The sequence below is a fragment of the Ixodes scapularis genome, unplaced genomic scaffold (assembly GCF_016920785.2).
Source record: "Ixodes scapularis isolate PalLabHiFi unplaced genomic scaffold, ASM1692078v2 PGA_scaffold4__175_contigs__length_147842914, whole genome shotgun sequence".
NCBI lineage: Eukaryota > Metazoa > Arthropoda > Arachnida > Ixodida > Ixodidae > Ixodes > Ixodes scapularis.
The window spans coordinates 17,092,937-17,115,588 of record NW_024609879.1 but is presented as its reverse complement, the minus strand read 5'-3'; the positions used below and the strand labels follow the sequence as shown (position 1 = coordinate 17,115,588).

The 22,652-nt window shown below is 47.7% G+C and overlaps 1 protein-coding gene and 1 long non-coding RNA gene across 2 annotated transcripts; one reads left to right on the top strand and one right to left on the bottom strand.

The window, feature by feature from the left end:
• Window positions 1–395: 395 nt before the first annotated feature.
• LOC115330959 (protein MANBAL) lies at window positions 396–7,734 on the bottom strand. The gene is made up of 2 exons (XM_029992994.4): window positions 7,456–7,734; window positions 396–3,235 (listed from the first exon to the last, which is right to left on the bottom strand). The coding sequence occupies exons 1-2, from the start codon at window positions 7,600–7,602 to the stop codon at window positions 3,110–3,112; spliced, it is 273 nt and encodes a 90-aa protein (XP_029848854.1). The 5' UTR covers window positions 7,603–7,734; the 3' UTR covers window positions 396–3,109.
• A 1,653-nt stretch (window positions 7,735–9,387) lies between these two features.
• On the top strand, window positions 9,388–14,300 carry LOC120849442. The gene is made up of 3 exons (XR_005717922.2): window positions 9,388–9,638; window positions 9,708–9,797; window positions 14,084–14,300. It is a non-coding gene; the product is annotated as an uncharacterized LOC120849442 (long non-coding RNA).
• The last annotated feature ends 8,352 nt before the right edge of the window (window positions 14,301–22,652 follow it).

Below are 22,652 nucleotides of genomic sequence, written 5' to 3'. Positions count from 1 at the left end.
AGCGTGGAACGTGATTGGAAATGGCGGACTGTGGCTTTGGCCTTTAGTACTTTTTATTCTGGTAACGGTAAGTGTTGGAACTTTGGCATCTTGCTCGAACGGCCGGGGCTACGTTCTGACAGAGTTTGAGCTTTCCGCGATGCCTACTTTATTCTTTTGTTGCGAAAAACAGGGTTCGGCTTTCTCGCGTACATACATTTTTGTCTTTTTATGAAAATCCCATTTTGTCGTCACTGTATTTCATAGACGTACTCGGGAACTAGTTACGTAATATATGGTGAACCTCTGATGAATACCAGTGGCTCTGCAGTTTGTTGCAAGTGGTCCTTCTGCTGCAACCGGGGTTCTAACTCAAATCTCTGCAACTACATGCACATAAAAACAGAACCCAAAAATATTGCCACAACCTTTATTGTAATCCGGTTTGAATTACACTTCTGACACAAGATCTGCAGTTGACAAGGGCACCCTCACGAGGGTGCCGTTGTCGTATCGCGGAAAGCAGCCAAACATCTTTTAGTGATTTCGTACATTACGTACAAAGATTCTCGATGAATCTTTGTACGTAATGTGCTTGGTTGTTCAGCTGGAAAGCGTTTTTTAACTCCGATATTTGTAGATTTCACTGTATCTGACAGACATTGTTAGGCTTGTGTTGCTAGGCCGGATTAAGCCGGCAGGACAGCAGGGCTGCCATTTTGCTTGATGTGGGCAGTAGCATGTGATTTTCAGTGTGCCTAGGCAATGCTAACTCACTGTCTAGTACTTGAATGTTGGAATTGACATCTGTAAGAGGGAAAGTGTTTTCAGTTCCATTCAAACGAATTGGATCCTGTTCGAATAGCGCTGTGGGTTTATGGGGTGAAGAGGATCCACCCAACAGATTCAACAAAGGCTTGGGAGGCAACGTGAGAAACGTCCCCAAGCAATGTGCAGAAATCAAGCCTAATGGTGCCCGTCCTCTCCTGCTGAAAAACCTTCGAACTCGGCCACCACTAGGTTTCATTATTTGCAAATAGGTGGCAGCTTCCGGGGAAAAGAGTTGGTAGTCAATGTCTTCCGAGCTTAATGGCCCAAGCCACATACCATGCCTGACAAATATCTGAGGGAATCAAATAAAATTGGAACAACTTCAACTAAAAACAGTGTTTCCCACAAAAAGACAGTGCTTGATCAAGGCCTTAAAAAAATGGCACGAGCATCAACATACAACGTTTACCGCCACACTTATTCTTTGGTTGACTGATTGAACAACACCTTGCAGAAATTCACAATTTAAAAGAATAGTTATTACCGACTAAAGGTTTTTTTCTGAAGAGACAGTATCAAACTCGCCGAGAAAAATTGGCATGAAGCAGCACCTGAAAAGTCTTTCAAATTGACAAGTTTTGTGGTAAGGATGTTGGTTTCGCTAACTCCTGATATTTTGTCATAGGTCAATGTAGTATGTTGACTGCCATGTAACGTTTGATCCAGAATGTATTATGAAGAAAATGACTTGGAAGTCCAATAAAGTAGACCTCGGCAATTGGGAGCAAAAACCATGTAGGCGCCTCCAGAGATTCTTTTGGCTTGCATTGCATGCTTCATGCACATGGCTTTAAGGTGGTTTCACGTGACAAACTTCTGGCTCGAAATCTCGCCAGACACCATGTTGATGAACATTCGCCCTATGTCATTCTTTGTGTGGAGGCAGAGTCATCCAACTTGCTCGAGTTCTTTTGGGTTGTGGCCTACTGCTTCTGCCAAAATAGTTGGACCCACAAAAGAGCATTGTCCGGTACTTGGTATTTATATTTACTGGTTTTTATTCGGAGTGCAAACGAGCCGGCCCTCGAGAGTTTGACCAATTGGCAAACAATACACCCCAGGGGCTTGAATTTGGTAATGGCCGGAGCAGACCTTTCTCGGCTGCTGACTGAATGTGGAGGCAAAGCTTTCTGCCAGTCACATTACCGAAAACTGAAAAATTGTGACCTGTTCACAAGTGCACGATCGGGCAACATTCTGGTGAGAACTTCCCACCAACACACAAAAGGGGAGAGGTTTCACGGCCCCTGGCGTGCTAGTCCCGAGCGTACTTTAACCTTCCTGTCGACAGCGCCTTGTGTACGGCGGCAGAACCACTTGAGATTTACAAACGAAGCACAGGTTGCCAATCCTTTTCACCGTGAAATAGCAGACGATCACAATTTCAGCCTGCATCTGATATCATTTTGGGGTGGCACTCGGTTCACAGCAGACAATCCACTTTTTTTTTTTTTCGCTTTGTCAGCAGACGACGTGTTTGCTTGTTTCATTTTCCTATGTGAATGAAACTCTGTAGCAGACCGCCCCCCATTTTCGCCCTTATTAGCAGACGAGCCATCTTTGTCTCTCTTACGGAGCAAGCTCCGTAAGAGACTGATTTGATCCCACTCTTGCAGTGACCAAAAGCTAACATTATAGACGCCCAGGGCCGATTCCAGAAAGAAAATAAACATAGTGAGCATGGGTTTATCCCGCCAAAATATGCTCCCGGTTGATTTCATTGGGTTTGGTAGTTGACAAAGCCAACTGCCAACTGCACGTTGGAGGGGGGGGGGGGGGGGGGGGGGCCGCATTTTCCAGCCAAGACTCCTAATCTAAGGGAACGCACATCAGACAGGCATGCTTCGTGTCCTATACACGTTTCCGAGCAGTCGCACCTCAAAGGCTTGTACGGCCACCATGGGTGCAAAAACAATTTGTTGGGGCACCTATCTGGCAACCGTGGGCACGCCTCGGCACGGCTATCGGAAGACCTACATGTGCCGGCTGCAAGAAGGCGGCGCCCAGAGGCCGCACTTGCCGACGTACGCTCGACTACGTCAGGACGCCCGCAAGAGAGCTGAGATCGATGCAGTCGCGGCAGTTGATCCTGCGAGCAGTGGCCTAGCAAAACACACGGCTGAAAGCATCTTTGCACCTACGATGACAAAGTTTCTGTCGGCAGGCTACACTCGAAGGGCACCCGCAGTCTCCACCTCCGAACCATCTGCCATTCTGGCGTCACCGTGCAAACGCCGGGTGGATTAAATAGAGGCGGCGAGATTCCGCGTTGGCGTCGCGACCCGGGGCGGGTGCCTCCTCAGCGCCGCTTCTTCTTCTCCTGGCGGCTCCGGCGGCCCGCGTGGTGTGCCTGGTGCCTGTGACTGGCTGCCTGGAGCGCCAGCCCGTCTCCGGGGTTGTCCTCGTCGCTCGAGTCGCCCGCGTCCTGCACACACATAACAGACGCTCAGCAGGTGCGACGGCGGCTTCTTCCGGCAGTTAAGGGTACAACGAACTCCCAAAAGATATTTGTCTTAAACTGCCTGGATAGATAACTTTTTCCCAAAATGTAAGGAGACGGCACCACCCAGTTCCTATCAGGTGGTATCACCTTCCCTGGAGTCGCAAATTGTTAGAGAATACAACTCGCAACAACTCGACTAATACGACTCAATAAAACAGAATACAACTCACCGACTTTTGTCATTCCTGATTTTGCGCTCCATAGCCACAGCAATCAAGTTTGGCATGACATGTCGAGTCATCTAGCTCAAATTACTTACGACACTGGGAATGCCCTTTTGCCAGCCTAGCCACTTGAGGGACTTTTCGTGCATCACTTTCAAGCTGTTGATACGAGAGAGTTTGGTCGTCTTTTATTCCTAACATTGCTGCCAGCTGCCTCAGAAGAGCAAATGCCAAAGCTGTAGGCACTTGCGTACAGGAATGTTGCAACCCCGAAAGTTTAAGGCCGCAGTCCAACTGGTTCTGGCAATTTAGATGCTACTCATCTCATTCGGAATACTTCTCTGAATTAGTGGTTTTATTTGAAACATAATATTGCCGCGCGCGCAGCTGGCCAAGTAGGCAGCGCGCGCGTGGCCTAACGGTTATCGCGCCTGCCTTCCACGCAGAAGGCCAGGGTTCGATTCCTGGCCGCGGCTACACATTTTTGTTGACACTTTAATGTGATGTTCTGGTGAATTCGAGAACAGTCTTGCTGATTCGAGGTTAGAATGTTCTATGCGCCGAACCTTCTACGCCGAACGATCCAGAAACCCACGAGGGTACATAAGGGATTCCGCAAGGCGAGCGGAGTCAGTTTCACCTCAGCGTTCGACTCTGCTGCTACGCCGACTTCGACGCCCGCGACGCTTTGTTATTATCTTTTGTACTCCTTCATTTTTGGCACAAGTTTGCCACATTAAGTGTTTATTTCTTTCTGTTTAATTATTGTTTATTGGTCACCAACCGTGACATTTTGGTGGAGGTGCTGGGCACCGCATGCCCGTGCAGCGTTCCCCTCCCAGGACCCGCAGCACAAGTTCGTTTACCGGCTCGGTGAGAAGACCACTCGGCGCGGAACCTGAAACTCGGACCAGCCGCCGCACCAAGGGAGAGGATCCTGACTACGGTTTGCTGCTGGACAAACCCAAGCCGAAGAAGACGACGATGACCAACCAGTCGCAGACCCCCGCCGCTCCTGCCGTCGTCTACCTTCCCGTCGCTCCTCGGACACCGGCTCCCTTCCACGGCGAAAGCCACGAAGACATCGACGATTGGGTCCAACAGTATGAACGAGTGGCCCGTCATAACGGGTGGACACCGGAACAGTGTCTGCAGAACACTTACTTCACCTTCAAAGCAACCGCCCGGAACTGGTTCGAGAACCACGAAGCATCGATCACTTCCTGGGAACAACTCAAGGCTGAGTTGCAAAGAACGTTCACGAACCAAGAACGAAGAGAATGTGCGGAAGAGCTTCTTCAAGCGAGGATTCAAGGCCCTAACGAGAGCGTCATTAGCTTCGTGGAAGATGTCCTGCGACTGAGCAACCGCGCCGATCCTGAAGCATCCGAAGCAAAGAAGCTCAGAGTCCTGATGCGCGGCGTCAAGGAAAACATTTTCGGTGGTCTTGAGCGGAGCCCGCCTACCACCGTCGAAGGCTTCATGACGGAGGCCACCAACATCGAACGTGCCCTTCAAGCACAAGCCGCCCACTATCACCGAGTTCCCGGCGTCGGTTCCTTTTCGCCTTCCGGCTGCAACACCACGGATATCCGTGAGATAATCCGGGACGTCGTACGGGAGGAGATCAAGAAACTTCTACCTGCCGCCGCAAGCCCAGCTTCGCCCTCAATCGCCGAGATTGTCAGGGAAGAAGTCCAGCAAGCGCTGCAGCCTGAGGTTCTCGTCAGCACCGCTCCGGAACCACCGACGTTGAGTTACGCCGCAGCGGCCCGACGGCCACCGCCTCCTCGTCGCACCTATGTCGCGCCGCCCCGACGTCAGTCTCCTGCACCGCAGCACGACCGACGTCACGACGACCAAGTCCAGTACGCCTGCCTGGAGCCTCGCGCACCCCGCAAGATCGACGTGTGGCAAACGCCTGACCGACGCTCTCTGTGCTTCCATTGCGGGAAAGCGGACCACACCTACCGCCGATGCACATACCGACGACTCAAGCTATGCGGGTTCCACCCAAACGACCCGCGCCCCCGTCATGGTGAACGTCCTATTGAGATCGACGAGTACCTGCGACGACCTCAGTCCGCCGAGCCTGCGTCCCACCGAGAGTTTCGATCGCCGTCACCGCGACGTCCAGCTTCGCCGATGCACCGACCAGGACGTGAAAGCCTGTCCCCCCTCACTCCTCGCCGGGGAAACTAAGCGCGGCAACCCCTGGAGGTGGAGTTGCCAAAGACGACCGACGCCACAATCCTCCACGAACGTCGGGGGGCCCCCACTCGAACGCTAGCAGAGACCAAAACGACGCCGCTGCAGTGGTGTCCCATAACCTAAACGTCGTCATCGATGGCCACGACGCATCTGCACTCGTGGACACCGGAGCAGACTACTCAGTCTTGAGTGGGAGGCTCTCCCACCGCCTTCGAAAAGTCACGACGCCGTGGGATGGACCTCAAATACGAACCGCCGGAGGGCACCTCATCACACCCATCGGGAGATGCACTGCTCGCGTCAAGATCCGCAGTGAGACGTGCCCTGTGAAGTTCGTCGTTCTACAAGACTGTTCCAGAGACGTTATTCTCGGCATGGACCTTCTGTGTGAATACGGCGCCGTCATCAACCTTGGTGAGAACAGATTGACGCTGCGCAAGCCTGTTCCGTCTTCAGAGAAACCTCAAACAGCGTCAGCCGCCGTCCGAGTCGCTGCCGGCCACGTGAACCTGCCGCCGCGATCAAGTGTTGTCGTACCCATAGTGGTTGATGCAGCTACCTGTGGCGAAGTTAACTGTTTTCTCTATTCTGTTCAACGAAGCTGCTTCAACGATATGAAATTAGCACACACTACCAACTGACGACCGCATACACAAGCCAATCAAACGTCAAATCGCGACCTCGAAGATGTTGGATCGACGGTGGCGCTCCCTGGCAAAATCAAACCTGCAGGCTCAGTGAATACCACCTATTACCCCCCCCCCCCCCCCCTTTTTTTTCACATTGGCTACGCGTTTTATATGATTAGTTTATGTTTTGTTTTTCGTGGGTAATGGCGCTCTGCGTAAGGGTTCTCACCTATCTGCCCAGCCCTGAACACTAGCACCTGCGCCCTTCTAAGTACAAATAAAATTATTATTATTATTAATAGGGTTACAATAGTAAGGGTGCAGGCGAGCTGGTGGATGTTAACCATTTTGAATATACCTGAGACTGGGGTAGAAAAACATAAAAGTCGAAGAAACAGAACGGGACAGGACGACGTCTCAAGGGACGTCGTCCTGTCCCGTTCTGTTTCTTCGACTTTTATGTTTTTCTACCCCAGTCTCAGGTATATTCAACATGATTAATAGGGTGACCAGACGTCCCGTTTTGGCCGGGACAGCCCCGTTTTTGAGGTCCGGTTCTGCCGTCCCGTCTTTTTGTCCCAATAAAAAATCATGTCCCGTTCTCGCAAGAGTGCAGTTTTGAAATTGGCACCAAGCGAGTTGAAGCAAACCGAAACTATGCCTACTCGTTACAAGTACAGTTTACAAAAATTACCGTAGGTGCTTCAAGACATTTATCCAGAGAGTAAAATTTAGAACTGCTCTGGGCCAAAAGTCCCTTCCAAATGGGTGCATGGAACTGAACTGGGAGTGTGACTGTTCCAGGGCTTAGTGCAATATGAGAAAGTCTTGAAATAGGACCAGTTATTTAAGTAAATTTGTTCTCCCAATCTCAATCTTTAGTAATCTCCCCCCCCCCCCCCCCCCTTCCTTGCTGGGATGTCCCGTTTTCTACCTTGAGGAATATGGTCACCCTAATTATTAGTATCATTGCACCTCTAAAGTAAATTGCAGCGCGATACAAACCGATTTCTGCGGGCTGTCTAATGTGCGTATAAAGCGTCAGTTATCATACTGTATGGACTCGGACGCATTTTGCTGCACACAAGCTGCGCTGCTGCTCTCGCCAGCGTGCGGTGAAAGGAACGGGGCAGCATACCTTGCCCTCTTCCTTGGGTGGCACGAAGACGACGGCGGCGATGCACAGCAGCTGGAAGATGGCGCCTAGGAAGAGGCCGTAGCGCAGCAACTCGTCTACCAGCTCGGTCATCTTGCCTTGCACGCTGCCAGCGACGCCAACGTCCATTCTGCCAGCGTCTCTTCTTGTCTCTTGCTGACGCGGTTGATGGTAAAGCTAGAACTGATCAAACCACGACGGTAACGCTCACCACAAGGCACTAACCCAAACAACAACAAACGCCTGACGGTGATGGCCCTGATGGCCGCCGGCAAGGTGCACTCTGGGAAATTTCAGGAGTTTTAAACATGAACAGAAAAGTAGACACAGCTGAACCTTACAAATTGGGTGGCTGCTTGCGCCACCTAGAGCGTTTATAATATCTATATTTTTTTAATTGCCGGTTTAGGAAATTTTAGCAACTCTGTCTGTTATGAAAATTCGTAAACACGAGCTCAAACGAGCCAGGGCACTTCCTTGACCAAGAATTCTAGAGTGTCCTCAATTGGACCCTTCTTCCCTCTCCTTTCTAATGTGCTTGTATTGTTTCACCCTGGATATCCACCTTTTAGAAATTATGATTCCAGAGGTTCTGGTATGAGAACGCAGCTTTCAAGCGAGATATCGTGCCAGCATTCGTGGTGTGCGCGCGCGTTCTCTGCCAAAAAAACCTCGAACTGGTGATTTCCTACAAAGCTGGATTCTTGACCCTAGTTTTCCGCCTGGTGGCGCTAAGTATTTTGACATTAGTAAACCTCTACTTCGGCAACTTCAGGGCTTCACCCCGCAGTTTCCCAAGGCGATGCAGCTGTAGTCGTTGGCTGTAGTAGAGGCTTTGGGATTGATAAAAAAAAAAAATGGATGTTGGGAAAGCGCAGATCGCCAAGTCAAGGTTACCGGACTGGTGGCATAAGTAAAGGAAAGAATAAAGTGTTGCCATTTTTTTCTTTTTAATAAACTGCGGGCTGCTCTTCACCCTCTCTGGATCGTGCATCTTCCCCGCAAGGTGTTACAAGATCACGCTATGGACGTGCCATCAAGCAATACCACCTAGAAGACAAGGCCTGCGCATGACGTTTCATTGGATGGATGGATGGATGGATGAATACGGCTGAGCCCTTTGGATCGGGCGGTAGCTTACGCCACCTAGCCATTTTGTTTTACCATTTAAGCTTAGATTATTTAAATGTGAAATCTATATTCACTCCGCAGTGCAAAGAAAGTGAGGCTATGAAACCCCCTTGCCATCAGTGAATAAGAAAATACCTAGTTTTCTCTCGATTTCTGCCACCATTCACTTAATCTTTGCTTGGTAATCTCTACAGTCTTGAAATCCACTCTCCCTTCGCTGTCTCTAAAACCCAATGACTTTATTAAATCTATGTTGTCTTCAGTAGGCATAGGGTGAAGCCCTTTACAGTAGAGTATCAAGTGCTCAGCCGTCTCGTCCTCCTCTCCACAAGCAGTGCACACTGTATCAATTTCCTGGTACTTCACTCTGTATGTTCTGGTTCGCAGAACACCCGTTCTTGCCTCAAACAGCAATGAGCTTCCCCTAGAATTGTCATAAATGCTTTCTTTGGCAATAACTCTTTTGTTTAATCTATAGCTTTCCAGAGCCGTCTTTGTCTGCATTCCCTCTAGCCACCGATCTCTTTCTGTGGCCTTAACTTTCTTCTTAACTGAGACTTGCTCTTCCGTATCTTCGCTATAGCCCAAAAACTTTCCTCTTAATTTCCTAGTGCGCTGTCTCCACTTGGTGTCTACACTCCTCATGTATAAATAGCATTAGTAGATCCCCGACCCGCCCCAAGCGGCAAACACGCTAAGCTCGACGAGAGTATGTCAACATCGTTGGGCGCGGCATGTGCGGCTGGTGCGGCCCAGAGCTCTGGTGCGGCAACTGTGGGTGCGGCCGTGCGGCTGCGGCATCGGCGGCACGTCATCGAAACGAAACTTGTGCGGCTGGCAGTTGGTGCAACAGTGGACAGTGCGGCGAAGATGAATCGCTCAGCCTAGAACAGGAATCATCACATCGACGGGTGCTTCGTTTTGACGTTGGTCTTGCTCTGCACGGATCGTGTCTATTTTCTTAGTCTACATTCAGCATCGTTTACAAGGCTCGGCAAGGCTGGCGTGGGTTCCGCAGTGCTCGGGCAGCAACGGTAGGAAGACTACCATTTATTTCGCCTCCCTTTTTCTCTCTATTCCTTACGTATCCTTTCTCTCGCCAGGGAACCAGCGTCGTGCTGAGAAGTTACGGAAGCAATTTCTCTTGAGGCTTGCATCACCGGCCGCGCGGCCGATTGCACCCGCACAACCCGGTACGTATGGGAAACACGGTATGTAAACTAAAGCACTGCTCGGGCCTATTTTTTGAGGCCCGGCCGGGCCCTGGCCCGCTGACTCTCGACCCGGCCCGATGGGATGCTTACTTAGTCAGGCCCGGCCCTGCTTGCCTGATCAGGCCCGGCCCGGTGTGAGCTAGGCCAATTTTGGCTAGGCCAAGGTGTGCCCCATCTCTTAAATGCAAAGGTGCCCTGCGGAGGTGTTAGGGCAGTTAATTACTAATTTTCATGAAAGACGCTGTCATATCGCAGACACGTGGTGAACATTCGAAAGTTTACACACATATAAATACATATCTTTAATAGCAAGATGCAGGGTTTTTTTTTTGTCGTTTTTTTTCTTCAAAAGTTGAAAAGAAAGGGCAAGACAATCGTGCTGTCCCCTGTGACTGCAGATTGCCCTCGTTTTCTTGCCTGCTGGTGGTTGTCCCACTATGCTGATGGAATCCCCATAATTCTATCTTTTTGCGGGCTTGGGCCAAAACAGCTTTGCTTATTTCAAAGATTATTTTAGTGGCATTGTAGCGAGATGGCCCTTCCGTTTTTTCTCTCTTTAAAATCTAAACTATCAGTGCGCTAGCATTTTCTTCTCAATGTTTTAGAAAGTATGCTACACCATTGCGCGAGCCCGGCCTGCGCCCGGAAAGAATTCGTGCTACCCTGGCCGGGCCCAGGCTTTCGGGTTGGCCCGGGCCCTTGCAGAGCTAACGTACACTCTTTGTTGTTGATGTGCCTACCGATGTACAGTCGGGGACAAAAGTCTCCAGGATGCGCGAGCTGTGACTGAAACGAATTGCTCTGCCATCTGGCGGCGGGTCGCCTGGTTTCGAGATCACACAAAAGCGCATGCGTGTCCTACTGTGCCTTCAAACGTGTGTTTTCCTGCTCTTGTGCGGCACAACACTTGCAATCGGGCGCGTGGTATTGCCTCTAAGATTGCGCTTGCGGCTGACCAGGGCCCGCTACGCATTTCGAAACTGGAGATACTGCCTGCAGCATTGCGCCGTATTTCGCCGTGTCAGCGCACTTTGGTTTATATATAAACCGCTAAGCTGAGCTGCCGTGACTTCTTGCTTTATAGGTGCTATGTCAGTAAGCGCGGCCGAATCCGAGTTTGGCGCCACGCCGCAGAAGAGCGGGAAAACGCATGTTTGCAGGCACAGTAGGACACTCATGCGCTTTTGTGTGATCTCGAAACCAGGCGGCCCGCCGGCAGATGGCAGAGCAATGCGTTTCAATTGCAGCTCGTGCGTCCTGGGGACTTTTGTCCCCGACTGTAGCTTCAGCGTATGCACTATTCCACGTAACATGATGTATGGACACCTGAGATGGCGCTAGGAGAGAGGAAACTCAAAAGTAGAAGGTGCACAGAACGAAGATACACAGATGAGTAAAACAGCAGTTAAGCCGTCGCTGGTTTTGTCTAATCTCCAATAATTGAAGTGTTTTACAGGGGGAAAGTGGGCCAAATTAGGTCTACTGCACGTGTGAAAGGGGGCGAAAAGCTGGAAGAGTAGGTTGGTGACGTTTTGCGCTTAGCTCTGCCCCGGCACATGCCGATAAATGGTCAGGACTAAACAGCAGGCTCGTTTGATTTACCTGCAAGGGTGCAGAAAACTAGCGCGGTGTACTTCTGGTGTAGTATAGCAAGTATGTCGCCCTACACTTTTCTGCACTGGTGCAGGAGGGGCAAGCAAATGAACAAGCCTAACATCTAGGCATAACTAATGGCAGTCATGCTAATGCGGCATCCGTGAGTTTTTTTATTGCTGTTTTTGTCGTGCTGGGTACTTGCCGAGTTCAGAAAAATGATACTTTTGTGACTAGTATCCTTCTCAATCGAAGGGCAATGAAAGCAGGCTGCGTTTTTGGATGCACTGCGTGCTTAAATGACGGCGTGTTGCTGTTCAAATTTCTGAAGGATGCCAAACTGCAAAAGATGTGGATCCGGCTAATAAACGGGGATAATTGAAAACCATTCCTCCATCGTCTGCTCGAGACTTTTGAAGATTGTTAGATCAAGACGACAAGAAGGCTTTTCTAGAAAGAGGGAGCACTTGTCCATTGTTGCAACTCAGGGGTTCTTCTGTGGCTACCAGCCACAGAAAAGCGCCTGCCAATCGTACCGGTAAATTCCATTTGTTCAGCTTGCCTTACCTTTAAAGACTTAACCAACTCTTCCCTCTATTGGGTTCTTGTGATCCTTGGGTGATGAAAAACAATGTGACATAGAGTTGATCACAGTTAACCAAACCGCCTTAGCATTGCAAGACAAACTTTAGCCGAGAACTCTACACTTTTAAGGCGGAAGCGCATTGTGAAATTAGTACTTGCCCCCTGTGGTCCACGGTTAACAGGTGGTCACCGGTTGGCACCGATTTCGTTTCGAACATGACAGTTTGTGTGATCAAAACAACTTGTGTAGAGCAATGAGTTTGGCGGTACTCGTCAAACATGGGCTCTCAGGGTAAATTAATTTACTTAAAACGACAGAACATATGCTTTGCGCTGTTTCCGCTCATGTTTCTCGAACTCTACAGCCTTGTCTTTGAAGTAGCAGAGTTTATCCGAGGGCTGCAGGGAAGCAGCCATTCCTATGGCCAAGCAGAGAGCACAAAGTCGCCACGCCACTTTGTTTACTCGCGGTAGTCCCCAAGATCCCGCCTGAACCTCTCCTCCAATCGGAGCTCGGTGCCGTGGCGTCACGGCAGCCGCCTGCACGAAAGAGCAGACGACTTGATTGCCGTACGGAAACTACAAGTTTGGGAAAAGTACTAGCAGGAAAACTACCTGGTCGTGAATGAAAAAGCACCAGTGTCCGGCGTTTTTCAAGTTTTTACAATTAATTGTGTACATCGGACATGCATGGTTATTAGAGATGGCCCAGGATGTCGGAAAAAGAAAACATACAACACAAAACTCTGCACCCTTTGCCGATTTATGTGAGGAAACAATGTGTCGCAGCAAAGCACGCATTATATTCAAAGAGTAAGACTTCACCATTTTCACTTCCTTTAGCGTGGGCCCCCAATCGGGCTCAAATCTTTTGCCGATATGCGTTCCTTCACTACTCTTCAATCAATATCATGAAAATAATCAAATCCCTAATGACGAGCCAAAGTTCTGAAGATTCAATAGGCATTTGTTCTTTGACAAACGCGGCCGTCAGATGCTTCGTTGGTTAATGTGGCCATTCGGCACTGCAAAGCAACAGCATGCTTACATGGGATTAAAAAATATGAAAGGACAAAGCAGAACGCACAGCTAAATACTATACATGGTGAGGTATAAATGTGCTATGGCAAAACATATTAGCATGTCTTTGTCAGCGGGCATTGCTGGTTGTCGTTATTGTTTATCGATGACATGCGTCTCTAAGAAACTTGACTAAGCACACCCGGCATATCTCCAAGGAAATTCGCGACTCCAGCGACCTATAGGGACGCCACTATCGGGCAAATATGGCGGTCGAATCCAGGTCCTGCCGTGCCATGTGCCAGCTCAACGCACAATGCTGCAGCACCAGCAAGCAAGCATTTGACTCAAAATGGCTTGCCTCGCGTCTTATCTTCCATTATTTCGAACCTGTGGTGATGTGGTTGGGTAAGCGAACTTCCAGAGGCCTGACTTTCTTCGAGGAAACTAGGAAAGGACTGCCATCTATCCTACAACGGTGCTGATGAACGTTTATAAACGCAGAATGTCTTTCTCACGCGGTTCCATAGGTAGCGTGCAGAGCAACCTGGGTCACTAGGCGATACTCTGGTTACGACAGAGTCATTGGTAGAACTGTGCTGTCGCGCAAACCATCGACAACATGTAATCACGGAAGCCACAAGAGACGAGCAGAAATCGCGAAAGGACCTGTTCCGGCCAGCTCAGTGTTTTCCCGCTAGGTGCCGTTCGTTTTGCTGGACTCGCGAATTTGTCGGATACAGTTCACCTGTCTTTATACACAGTTTCAAGCGCGTACACACACACAAAGAAACATTGCATGACTGGGTACAGCATGCGCATTCTGCATGGTCCAGTATCGGAACCTAATATTCTGAGGGATCTTAAATAGGTATGTATATGAATCTGGCACTCCCCCTGTCTGTGTCCATTTGTCGCGTAAATCGGTGTTGATTGCCAAAAGTTGTTGCTCAACTTTATGTAGCTCATTTCATATGCGTTTAAAATGTTTCATGCGCTAGTGAAGGAGTGAGTACGGGATCAACCATACCATGTGCACCACTCATTTCGTCCTCTTGCTCGTCCAGGCTGCGGCTCGCCTCCAGCTTCCGACCCCATCGTTCCTGCTCAGTTGTGACAACCCTGTTTTGGTGCGCGACTTCAACGACTGTCATGGTGAAGCAGGCCAATAACAGGAGTGTGTGGCCTATCGGCCACCGATCTGTACCAACCAGACTGTACGGACCACCGATTTCTTCTCCTTGCATGTTCAGGTTGGTCCAATACTCTCGTAAAATTGTAAAGAAGCAACATGCGTTTACTGGTGTTCCCACACCCAGAAGTGCCTTGTAAAACTGTTTGGGACTGTTGATATGGTAATCCTCCTCCTATCCGGTAACATTAAGATTATACCGGTCCGATGAATGAACAACTCAGACAATTCAATAAGATGCACAAGATGCTGGTAGAGGTTGATACACACGCGCTTAAAATAGATCGGGCTGAATCAGGAATACTGGCATCACTAAACTAGAAATAATGATCCCAAGGGCTTATTCAAACTGCCATGACAGATATTATTGCTATATTGGCCGAGCTTGAAAGTAGAACTACTGCTCTGGTTCGAGAAGTTTGCATGACTAGAAGATTAGTAGAAGTAGTCCAACAAGAAGATTGGGCCCTGCGAGCACATCTAAATGAGGATGACGATCACTGTCGCTGTGGCGACCTAATCTTTTATGGGATATCTGACCACTTATCTGAAAGTTTGGCACAAACAGAGGAGGTAATTTTGGACATATTAAGGTAGTTATTGAATCTTCAAGTAACTCATGGAGCTATTATTCGGGCCCATGAGATGGGTAGTGAGTGATGTTCAGTTATCACCAAATGGGCAACATACACACTAAAAGTCCAAGTTCTTCTGCCCAGGTCATCATTTAGATCTAGCCCCAGCACCGTGTGTGAGGACCTCTCAATTGAAACATGTCATGCATGAAAAAAAACTGATAGAATTTGCCAAAGAATAAAATGTCACTTTCAAGCTTCGATACAGTAGCATGTGCATTAACAATAAATACTGTGTGTACAATCCCGTTAATGACAATGTGCTTGAAACAGGTCCCTCAGCCTTGATTTCCGAAACCCAGAGTTTGTTTTGTGCTGGGGATCCACCTGGAATATCGAATTTGGAATAGCAGGCAGAGAGGGGAAGAGTATGCCATCCTCTTGTCTCAGATGTATCGGGGCTTCTTACTAATAATAGAAGTATTATTAAAAGGTGAATGGACTTGCGTTTCATTATTGACTATATATGCAAGTGGCTGTTATTGTCTTAACTTAAACTTGGCTATCTGTACAGAAGTGTGTAACTGTGAACTTTTTGGTGGGCCTAAGGAATCTCTCTATGACCACCGTTCCTTGTAAACTCCTTGAGCATGTTATCTTGTTCTCACAATGGGGGCAGGGGGATCTAGTCCCCCTGAGAAATTTGAGGTATTTATAGCAAATAACTTCAAAGGCCAGGCATGTGTTTGTCACCTGGAGCGTAATTTTGAAATGGGTCCAGTACTGCAGAAAAAAATGAAGTAATACGGAGGTTGTTTCTAATCACCAGGAAGATTAACTCTAAACTTTGGAGAGCAGACATATGATCTTGGCTGGTGCCCATAGCTTGGTGTTTGTTCAAAAGCAATGAAAAAGTTTTTGCGGCACCTCAACCTATGTATACACGAACTCAACTCTGTTACGTCACGGCGCTTCGGGCGCACTTGTCTGGGGCTGTAGGCAGAAGACCGCATGTGTGATGTATATTCCTGCGTTGTTTTGAAAGGGACCGGGCAAAAACCTGCCTTCTCATAAAAATGCCGTGACTGGGGCTGTACCAAAAGAGTCGAGAAAGTTTGGAAGGTCAGTGTTCATGTGCTCGGTTCGTCCGAGAATCTGGGTATGTGCCATGAAAGGGCAAAACCAGACGCCGTCGGACCACGATTGCTTGGGCAGGGAGCACTTTGGGTTGAATTCTCGGATACTTGGGTCATCCGACTCATTTGCTTTGTTCCAACATGAACGCCGGAAAACCGTGAGGTTGTACAGGATCACCTTCCGACAACAATCAGTGCGTCTTCACGTTGAAACGGCCGCCTGATCGTTCAGACTGTCGTCTACTCTTACAAACGTTTCTGCTTGTCGTCTGCTCTTTTAGACGACACCGGCTCATTGACCAAACGTTGGGCCGATACTTGCGATAAGAAGTAGGTGCAGGCCTCAAAAAAAGACTTAGGTTTGAAGGTTGGTAAGCAGGCTCTATGTAAACAGTAGATGCAAGGAGATGTTGATCATTGTTACCAGTGGCCACCACCGACTTGTTATGCCTGATTCACTTGGTCCAATTCTGCTTGCTATTTTCAGTATCGACGTCGACCATCTCAGCTACGGTTCACGCTTTTGCAGCCCGAGCGGCGTCGTGACTGAAAATTGCAAGCGAAATCTCATCATGCGAATCAGGCTTTAGCGTACATTCTGCGGCGTCCACGCGTAATGAATCGCCGCATGTCATATTATTCACGCAAAGTTTTGTGGTGTAACTAGCCTCGATAATTTCGCTGAGGCTGCTCAAGATAGTCAGACATTGCCAGGAAGACGTAGAATCAACAATTTGAACGCGAGAAAGGGCAGGGGGACTCACACCGACGCCTACAACATCGCATTTCAATGGTTTATGGGCGACGGAGAGCTTCTTGCCCACACTCCATTGCGCATGCACGGCGCCGGTGGCTTCCGCTAGGGCCACTCCGGTTTGTTTCTAAACGCGAGTAGGTGTTTGAGCAGCCGGAGGCATGCAAATAATGCTACCATGTTTTGTAAATAAGTAAACCTGGCACAAGGCTTAAAACCATAATCAATCATTATGTTCAAGGCATCAATGACCTGGCAATGAAAACAAATACTGCTGCACCCTTTCACTCTATATGGGCAACAATAAGGAAGAAAAGTTTCGTAGCATATAGAAGAAATGGGCCGCCAACACGGATATTCATGTCAATGTCTTCTGAGAATTGGGATTTGAAGGTGGTGCTAAAAGGAAAAGGCTTTTAGGGCTGGGCTTTTGAGGTCGGGTGCTTTCGTGCACCACTCCGACAGAATGTCTGGTGTAACCCTCTGCGGGAAAGTTTGAGGACTAATGCGAGGGTGTGCAAGTGCTTGGCATTTTACTCTTTACCATTGGACAGTATTTTTTATTTAAGCCTCACATGCCCTATTGTGGCTTCATTCTGTATTAAAAACTCCAACAGAAATACTGAAAAAAAATACTGTAAACGACTTAATTTTCGCGAATCATCTGCGACTAACGAAAAATAGGTCCCATGAACAATTCCGGTAAAATGTAAACATATTGGAAACTATATTGAGATCCTACCGAATCGCGAAAATTAGAGCCCGCAAACTATTCCAAAACTTCAGCTTTAACCTAAATCGCGAAATATTGAGCCCGCGAAAAATATGTCGTCTGCAGTATATCTGAGGTTGCCAATAAATGCACAAAACATCAAAGTAGCGATTAATATACCTCTATAGCTGTTTTGTATTTGCCAGCTTCATGTGCACTCATAATTTGTTATGTCACAATAGTTTCTTGTTGTTAAGATATTTATTTACCACTTCCTTACTTTTTCAGTGTGCGAATCTCGAAAACCAGGTGCCACCGGGTGTGGATACTTGGGACAACATTGGAACAGTGAACTTGAAACACCTCTGCAGGAATCGGTGCATGAAGCAGTTTGTGATATTTGGGAACTTCAAAAGCCACATTGTTGATACTTGGCAGACGGTTAGCAAGGTGGGTGTGCATGGCATGAAACAAGGTGTGTTTTCTGTATATATCGGATGTCAAGGGGATCAATAGAGGTGTTGAGTTCAAAACTTTCTGCGAACAATTTGATTTTATAAATCCTGATATATATAGGGTCTTGGGTGGCCAACGGCATGGTAGCACTTTTTAGATGAGGACAAAAGAAGGAAAGACAAGACAGGCACGAGCTCTTTTGTCCCTGTCTAAAAAGCGCTACCATGCCTGTGGCAACCCAAGACCAATACCAACTAGCCATTCAACATTGATATATAGGGTGGCATGAATAGAGTTGTTGACTGTAAATTGTGTCAGAAAAATTGATAGCTGCACGTGCGCAGCTGAAAGTTTTGTTAATGGTGTATTTTCACAGTGCACGCTAACTTGTCAGATTTCAAAGCGGAGCTTCGTTTCTGTGAGAAATTAGAACAACATTTGTCTAAATTAAGATGACGAATGCTGATGCGGAGAAACAAGCCACAGCGAGAGCCACATTTGCTTTATTGACGAGAGATGGCGCGGCGCAATTCATCTTGGAGAGTGCTCTTGTTCCCACCGATTTCGTCTGCGTGGCGTCTACTTTATTTCACCAATCGCCTATACTTCTCTTTATTTGTGTTAAATCTCACTGTGCACACTTCATATACAACACAGGCAGAAAGACGAATCAAATGAATTTTACTGAATGTGGCCATCACGGCTAATGGCCCCAGTGGCTCAGATTCGAAGCGCTGGCCTATGGATCCCCAGTTGACGGTTTAGAACGCCGGCCGAGGTTCCCACCATATTACTGATGCGTATTGTGAAAAGGGCACCGTGTAATTCAGACTTGTGCTGCAGGTATCTTTTGTTGGTGTGGCACGTAAACCCCCCAATTTTGTTTTTTTGCATCACGGCTTGTCGCCAAATCTTCAACAGTTGTGCCATCTCCTGTTAGCAGTAGCAAGCACGGCTCTCGCTGTTCGTCTGCATCAGCGTCCGTCGTAGAAATTGTGGGCACCCTGGCGGCTTCCCAGTCCAGTCCAGTTGCCCGACTACGGGCCACAGGTGGCAGACTTTCCCGCAGGGCGGTGGAGTCAAGCCGGCCACGCGCACATCGCGCGCACCACCTTGATAAGGCGGATCAGAGGCAGTGCACAGGCAGTCGCTGACCAGACTTAAGCGCCTCGGTAACGATGTTAGTGTATTGACCATCTCATTCATGTCCAATTAAATGTATCTTTTTGTTGGAGCCATTCGCTCTGTGTTATTCGTCCGGGTCGAGTATGCAGCAAGCAAACCGACCATAAAATTTACAGAAATATTCTAATTTCTTACAGAAATGGAGCTTCACTTGGAAATTTGACAAGGTAGCATGCACCACCAAGAGTATTGACCGAAGTTTGAGGTATGTACTTGCAGGTTCCAATTTTTCTGGCTCAGTTTACTGCCTGCACTCTATGAATGCCACCTTATACCTTTGCGTATAGCGGCAGCTTAACAGGATAATTTTGCAGTTCACCCTCATTGGAGTGCAACTCGTATTCTCAAGGCACTGATGCACATCTGGAAGAATCCTCCTGCTTCAGGGTTTAAACCCATGACCTCTCCACTACTAGCATGGTATTTCCATTAGCAAAGTTATGAAAAGGTCCTGGGTTTAAACCTTGCAGCAGGCAGATTTTTATATGTGTATGGCACTTTTTCTTCAAAATGGTATTTTTGGGCATCAAAATTTACCCCTTAACGTTGTGACCAAATGAGCACTTCCCACGACATTGGTAGTTTTAATGACAGCCTTTTGAGTCTAAAAGAAAAACAGCAAAAACCAGAGACCCCCTGTTTGCGGTAACAGTGTCACGCTCTGCAAACCAGTGCCTAGAGGGTGCTAGTTGTACTTTACTCAGGGGAAGTGTAAAATTATCCCATCATGCTTCTACTCCACTTCTGAGATTTTTAGACAATCTTTAAGTTTTTTTTATCAGCCTTAAGGCCTGTTCACACATGCAGTGGAGCGCTACAAGCATAGCGCTGACCTCGCGCTAAGCACGTGCCGACAGGAGCGTTCACCAGCTTTGTATTGCACCGTCAAAACTGTTGCTCAGGCCAGACGATAAGTACCTGACGGCACGTGAGCAGCGCTACATCAGCGCTTCGCTGCATGTGAGAACCGGCCTTTATAGGAAACCCTGAAAACTGTACAGAGGCATGTTAACTTTTAGAGGGTTTTTTTTTATATGCTAGGAGGGCTTTGTACGGCACTGGGGTGAATTCGGAAGGTATCGGTGGCAATTTTGGAAGGCTCTCAGATCTATCGATTGTAAATGATTTGTTTGCCTGCAGATCAAACCATGGCACTGCCCTACGGTTGGAAATGTGAACAGTTGCTTGCTGAGGGAGAACTTCGAGCTTTTCTATAGCTGGCTTGCCAAGCAGCTGCCGGTATGTTGGGGTCTCGGATGATGTAAACTTTCTCTAACTCGCTGCAGTTTTTGATTGAAAAATTCAGTTTTGTGCCTCCCAGAACCTGAAGTGACCTTCTGTTGGGTTCCTAACACCGGCTTCTAGAGTCTTAAAATGGTCTTCGGGAATCCCTGTCTCAACTGCGCCAATGTCTATCTTGAATAGTACCGGAGTCAGTTCTGAACAAGTATTATTGGCTGCCACTTCGAAGCTTGGGAGTTCGAGGCCATGCCAAGGAATCCTGGCTCTTGCTTACCATTGGTTCTTGTGGCTAGATTTGAGGCAGTCATTTTATGTCCTTTTGAGCAAAGTCCTTCCTCTTCTTTAGTGACATTCCTGAGAGAAGACTTCAACCAATGAACTGCTATAAATTGTTTTCTTTTTTAACAACCTTGGCACACCACATCTTTTGCTAGACAACTCGCCCGAGGGTGTACTTCATATTGTAGTGATTGCGCTGGCGAGCTGGTGGATGTTAACCATTTTGTTCTTAGCCCGAGACTGAGGCAGGAAAAGAGGAAAGTTTCAAAGTAGAAGAAAAATGAACAGTCGAGGACACGTCTCAGTCTCAGTCGTGTCCTCGATTGTTCATTTTTCTTTTACTTTGAAACTTTCCTCTTTTCCTGCCTCAGTCTCGGGCTAAGAACAAAATGGTGTACTTCATGTTAGCACGAGGTATTGAATCATTATGAATCTTTGGCGTCATGTTGGTGATGTTTGACAAGGTCATATCTCAAGCGACCGCAGCCTTTTATAGTGCAGTACTTTTTCTTCTGATATGGACCTCATCTACAGATTCTGTACTTTGCCGCAGCTCTAGCTCTTTCTGCTGTTGTCGGACTGTCTCCTGCTGACAGGCATTCGTAAGTGCTTCCATTGACCAGTGACAAGTGCAGTTGTAGTAGGTTTTTTTTAAACCATTCAGTTTTCCAGGCCGATACACAAGCAGTCTTTGATGTGTTCTTCTCTCATTTCACCGAAGTTGCCTGTATCGGCTAAAATGTGCCTTGGAAAGAAGTAAGCTTTGTAGTGCACTAGTGTGACTTCAATCTTCTTGGAGCTTTCGGGGTTTAGACTGTGTCTCAGCTGAGCCTAAGTGAAAGAAAGCACAGCAAAGGCTACCACACGAGCAAAGTAGAACGCAAAGTTGACACTCAGGCGCTTCTGCACCCCAGGCTTGTTGGGCTTTCTTCACCCAGTCTCAGCTGAGAGGTTCATTCAAGAAAGCCGGCCCTGGACATAAGCTTACCGGCCATAAACTTGTCTGATGGTTGCTGAGGTTTTATGTGACTGTGAACTAGAAGGACTGACCGGCAGATTCCAGTGATGTGATTGGCCTAAGCTGTTTTGGAGCACCTTTTAGAGCAGCCAAAACAGTGTTTTGGAGCAGCTAAAGTGGACTTTGGAGCAGCCAAAACAGTGTTTTGGAGCAGCTACAACAGTGTTTCGGAGCAGCAAAACTGGCTTTTGGTGCATACATTCTTAGAAAAATAAAAATATTTGTTTTAAGTGCTGGACAAACAAAGAACACTTTGCTCGCCGCAATAAACAATTTATAGTCAAGGTAAACCACCGAGTCTTTCAACATATAACTGAAAGGCCAATGACATGACACATTTTGCAATGCTTCGGTTAAATTATACATATATATATATACCCGCTATAGGTAAATAAAAACCAAACTGCACATATTAAAATTTATTTGAAAATGACCAACTTAGTAGTAAATATCACACCATTAGGTTGTCTAGTTATGTAATAAATGGAAGCAGTCTCTACCTGTTGATACACGTGACCACTGCAGTGCAGTGCAAAATTGTCGTGCGAGAGGAGATTGCTGTTCGATCGAAACCATGCCAGTCCACTCCGTTGCCAACTGGTTCCCAAAATTGTAAACAAAATGTAACTGTCCAGCATACAAAAAAAAAAAAATCCATTCGCACATGCTTGTTAGATTGGCTAGCGAGGTACAAGCTAAACACAGCAAAAAAAGAATATGAGTGCATTGATGCAAGACATCACTAGCGAGGGTCAAGAAGTTCTTGAAGCGCTTGGTGTAACGACTGATCTTAAGAGAAACAAGCGTGTTGTCCGGGTTCAGAGTGCAGACATTGCCTTCTTTGCTTTAGCTCACTTCTCTTCACCAAGTCCCTTTCGCGGCAGATTTTTTACGTACCCGAGTCCCCCTCGAAAGAAAGCCTACCAAGAGAAACCTTGGTAATCAGTACTTCGACACAGTAGTCTTTGAGCTTGAGGGATTTTTCGAGCAGCATATTGAACAAGAACAGGAATGTTGATGAATATTAGGGCGGTCCTTACGTTTCAGTTTAGAAAGCGCCATATGTGTAGCGACGTGGGGACGGCAA